Here is a 5223-nt window from a genome sequence, read left to right as displayed (position 1 = left end):
AAAGTTAACCTATTAGATGAGGTTTATTGGGACAGAAGTTTCCAGAATCAGGTAGCACCAAACCAGATGTGGAAAGGTACTCCACTGAGTATCAGCAGGAATGGGCTTATTTTGACAAAATGGAGAAGCAGAAGAAGCTTATTTCTGATTGGCTTATAAAATTTACTGTTGGAATGCTGTCAGTATTTCATTGGTCAAGGAGAGTGGAAAAACTATCAGAATCTCATTGGTCAATGAGGGTTGCCTGATTTACAGAAAAGATAGGCTTAAGTTTCAGTAAAGACAAGTCTTAGGGGTGTTGTCCACTAGACTACTGACGCCATTTTGTCAACCACATGACTCCATTTTTATTTCATTTAATAGAACACAAGCAAGTCAAAGGAGTAACACTTCTCTTTCCTTTCTACACATTCCTCAAAAATTATTTTTTTAAGTTTTTTTCACTTCAGTTAAAAAATGTGAAGAATATTGACTGGTGCATGTTTTTGTGTGTCTATGTATGTGTGGAAGTATTGTAAAAAAGCAAGTTGCAGTACTGTATGTATTGTGTAATGTAATATGTAAACAATAACCAAAAATAAATAAAAGATTAATATGTGTAGGTATATGTGTGTTTATATGAATTGGAATGTATAAAGAAAGTTCTGGAAGGATAGACAACAAACTTCTCAGTGGTTACCCCTGAGGGTGATCCTTAACTATCACTTTCACTTTTAAGTCTGAATTGTTAAAAAAAAAAAAAAAACAGTGTTTAAAACAACAACAAAAAATTGAGAAGAGAGATAAGGACTGAATCTCTAAGGGCGGTTCTAGGCCCCGTTTATACTCCCAGTGACGTCCCCCAACCTTCCCTTCTTCTCCAGAAAGATGGCACTGACAACAGTAACAATGACAACAACAGTATTCCCACTTCCTTTTCAAAAACTAAGATTTCTTTTTGATCTTACATTTTATTTTCGTAGCAGGTTCTGAATATTTTGCACGTGATTGAAAGTGTGAATTCAATTTTCATAATTAACTTTGAAATCTTAGAGGTATTAGTTAACTGGCTACCCCAGCTAGAAAACTCCTTTGCCTTCCAAAAGCTGCCCATTGGCCTTCATTGGGATTTTTCAAAGAAAAAGGCGATCATATCCTGTAATATCTAGAAGTTGCCACTGGAAGCCAGCATTCAGAACTATAGAATATTTAAGATAGAAAGAGCTAGATATAATCTTGCCCGATTACCTCACTTTATAGATGAGGAAACTGAGGTTAAGGAAAGAGAAGTGGCTTGACAACTAGCCACTGTTAAAACTGAAACCAAAACCTGGACTTCCTTCCTCCTCAACGAGTACAACTCTCATGAGACATTACAACACTGTTCTTTTAATACTTCGAATTTTGGGGGTTTGGGGAGAGTCTAAGTGTGTTCTGCTGTGGGATAACATAAGGTAGGGTGTTTCTAAATCCCTGTAAGGGATAGCATCAAATTTCTGTAAAGTTCTTATATGTCAATAAGCTATATTAATTACCACAGTTAAAGTAAACAGGCTGTGGCATGAGTCATACCACAAAATCTATTTTAGTTCTTCGTACTTTTCGTCCTTGCGTCTATCCATCTCTTCCTCTTTTTCAGAGTTGTTCTCTCTCTGTCAGAGCCCTGGTGGTGCAGTGGTTCAGAGCTAGGCAGCTAACCAAAAGGTCGGCAGTTCAAATCCACCAGCTGCTCCTTGAAAACCCTATGGGGCAGTTCTATTGTGTCCTATAGGGTCACTATGAGTCGGAATCGACTCGACAGCAACAGGTCTCTCTCTCTGGCAACACCTTGATTGCTTTATGTGTCTCTGTAGGCTTGTCTGTTTCTAAAGTCCCACATACCTTCATTCTCAGTATTTCCTCAGTTTAATTGAGATGCTTTGAAGGTACTGCAGGTTGCAGGACCTCACTCCACTCCTGTGCAGGACCACTCTTAGCAGGCTAGTCATAGAGCAGTTGGCACTCAGTACTGCCGGAGAAAAGTTACTAACACTGAGGACTGGCCCAACTACAAATCCATAACCACCAATCTCAGTGGGCCCTTGGCATTGCTTGGCAATCCTTTTACAATTGTTTGGAATCCTTGGTAATCCTTTTACATGTAAATGGTAGCTCTTTTTCCCCGTTCACCATAATGGCCATTCCAAACCTTGTCTGGTGTCCTGAAGCTACACCTTGTCTGGTGTCCATCACCTTCACTCTCTCTTTCTCAGACATTGACACTGACTCCTCCTTCTTCAAGAAATTCAGGGCCATCAAAGATAATACATTCAACTTTCCTACTCAATATCTGGAAATTGATCTGCATATGCAACCCCCTCACCTCCTGCCTTCAGCTCTGAGGAAGAGGTGTTCTATATCACTTCAGAGTCAGTTACATCACTCAGGGCTGTCCATTGTAAGCAACTATTATATAGTTGCTAGTATAAACTAATTCACACACACACACACACATACAAAACAGTTGCCGTAGAGTCGATCTGAACTCATAGCGACCCTATAGGACAAGGTAGAACTGCCCCATAGGGTTTCCAAGGAGGGGCTGGTGAATTCAAACAGCGGACTCTTTGGTTAGCAGCCTAGCTCTTAACCAGTGTGCTACCAGGGCTCCATATATGTAGCTAATATAAACTAATATATAGAGATCAGAATCTATATATATTAAGAAAACACAAGGAATTTATTGAAAGGAAAATGGAGGCTAGTCAGCATATCCCACTGCTGTGATGACTGGGAACCAACCATCTCCCTCTCCTTGTGTCACTTGTTCAAGATTCCAGGGCTCCAAGGTTCTAACTGGCCAAACTTAGATCATGTGCTTGCTCTCTGGCTATCCCAAGGTGGGAAAAAGGAGGATCTGGTCCCTTTGGTTTAGGTGGTAGAAAGCAATCACTATTTTCTATGAAGACTAAGTGGGGACATCCCCAAAAGAGAGTGAAATACTAATAAGAAGGGGAAGGAGAGTGGATCCTGGACAGTCCGGACAAATGTCCACTATTCCTTCATAACCAAGATTCTTAAAGATAGCAGTAATTCACTAGAACACTTTGTTGTTTCTACTCAGTCTTTACCCAAATGCTGTCAAGCTTCTGTCCCCCAATCCCACCTCTAAAATAGCCCAGGTAGAGGTCATTAATAGTTCCCTGGTGGTCCCATTTAAAGAACTCTCTTGACCACTTTTCTGTAACGTTTAGTACTGTTGACTTCTCCCTTCTTGAAGATCTGTTCTCCCTGAGCTTCCCTCTTCTCCTTTCACTTCTTTAGCCCTTTGCACCCAATCTTCTTTGTCAGCTCCTCTTCCTTTACCAACTCTGTAGAAGTTGCTGTGTGCCAAGTTTCTGTCACTGGCCCTTTTCTCTTCTCCTTCCCTCCCTTCTCCTCTCTTCTCCTTCCTTTCCCTCACCTCCTCTTTTTTTTTTCTTACTTAACACTCTTAAAGTCAGACAGATCTTATCCATATTTTACCTTTCTTAATTAGAATCCTTGGATGAGCTTCACACAGAGCTTCTGAGATTACAGTGAAAATGATGTGTATATTTGTATTTTTTCTTTGGAGAGGGCCTATAGTTTTTACCAGAAGTTTAAAATAATAACCATGTTGATGTCTCTTAAATTGTGTCTGTTACCCATACCTATCTACTGAGTTCCAGGGCAATATGTCCAACTGCCTACTTGGTATCTCCACCTGAAGTCACCACAACTACCTCAAACTCAATAACATCAAAAGCTGAGATCATTATCTCCTCCTCCCGAATTCTGTTCCTCCTCCTATATTTTCTATGTCCGTGAATGGTACCACTATCCTCTTAATCACCCAAATCAGAAAGTTGAGCGTCACCCTCAACTCCTCCTTCTCCATCACCCCTCATATCCAGTCACTCACGTAAGTTCTGTCCATTCTACCTTCTTAACATCTCTCTTAGGCACTTCCATTCCATTTCCACTTCTTTAACAGACATCTCCTTATCTTTCAACTAGACTGTTGAAATAACCTTCCATTTTTTCTCTCCACCTTCTTTCTCTCTCCCATCCATTATCTACACTGCTATCAGAGTAATTTTTACAACATGTAAAACTGATAGTGTCACTCTCCAATTTAAAACCTTTTATAACGGTTTTCAGTAGCTTTCAGAGTAAACTATAGACTGCTCATCACGACATACAAAGCCCCTCATGATCACCTGGTGAGTATTTATTGAGTGCCTAGTATGTGCCAGACACTGTGAAAACTACTGGGAATACCACAGCAAACAAGATGAAGGGCTTCCCTGCTCTCAAGGACGTTACAGTCAACAAGTGTGATGAGTATTACAAAAGAGAAGCACAAGCTCCTAAAGGAGTACATGGAAGGAGGAGGTGGATCAAACTTAGTTTGGAAAACCAGAGATGACCTCAGCCTCTCATCTTGCACTTGTAATAGTAATCAACAGATATGATTCCAGCTATGGAACCAAATACTTCATATGCATTCTTTCATTTAAGCCTCGCAAGTCTCTGGGGTTAGTACCATTATTTATTGTTAGCCCCATTTTAGAGATGAGGAAACCAGGGCATAGAAAGGTTGAGTGGTGGAGTTGGGATTCCATCTCAGACTCATACCTCTTAGCCCTTTGGAGCTGGGCTTCTCCTTGGTAGTACTCACTACACTGTGGAACTTCACCTAGCTCTGCAAACACAGCAGTCTGCTTCACTTCCAGTCTTTGCTCATGCTGCTCCTTTTGCCTGGAATGCCTATTTCTCTCAAAGGTCCTCCTGCTGAACACACAATTATCTTTGGGATCCAATTCAAATGTCTTCTCTTCCATGAAGACGCCTCCCCAAGGCAGAATTAGCCACCGCCTTCTTTGTGCGTATAGAATATTTCATAAATATCTGTCATAGTACTTCAGATGCTTATCTGGTGGTAACTCTTTACAAACCTGTAAGTCCCGGGGGCTGATAACTGATTTTCCACGGTAATATCAGCACCTTGCACTGTGCCTGGCATTTCAATGTTGAACAAAAGGAAAGGACAGGACAGGAAAGGGAAGGAGAGGAGAAAAAGAAGGGAAGAAAAGCAAGGTTGAAGGGAGAGAGAAAAGGAGTAAAGAGAAGGAGGAAGGGAGGAAAAAAGAGGCAAGCATGAAGACAAACACTTAAATATCAGATACCCCAAGACCACCTGTCCCTCTGTGAAAATTTTGCATTTTTTCCATTATTGTAAAA

The 5223-nt window shown here is 40.7% G+C and overlaps 1 protein-coding gene across 1 annotated transcript in view; it reads left to right on the top strand.

Annotated features, from left to right (window-relative positions):
* The first annotated feature begins 4273 nt into the window (after nucleotides 1–4273).
* The window catches only part of LOC101360005 (low affinity immunoglobulin gamma Fc region receptor III-B-like), an 11428-nt gene continuing 10478 nt past the window's right edge, over nucleotides 4274–5223 (top strand). Inside the window, exon 1 of the mRNA XM_023740041.1 lies at nucleotides 4274–4357. Within this exon, the coding sequence (XP_023595809.1) occupies nucleotides 4274–4357 (84 nt within the window). The remainder of the gene's footprint in view (nucleotides 4358–5223) is intronic.

Source organism: Trichechus manatus, unplaced genomic scaffold (assembly GCF_000243295.1).
Source record: "Trichechus manatus latirostris isolate Lorelei unplaced genomic scaffold, TriManLat1.0 scaffold00145, whole genome shotgun sequence".
Classification (NCBI taxonomy): Eukaryota; Metazoa; Chordata; class Mammalia; order Sirenia; family Trichechidae; genus Trichechus; species Trichechus manatus.
The sequence above is the reverse complement of the archived record's forward strand: the minus strand, read 5'-3'. Positions and strand labels throughout refer to the sequence as shown.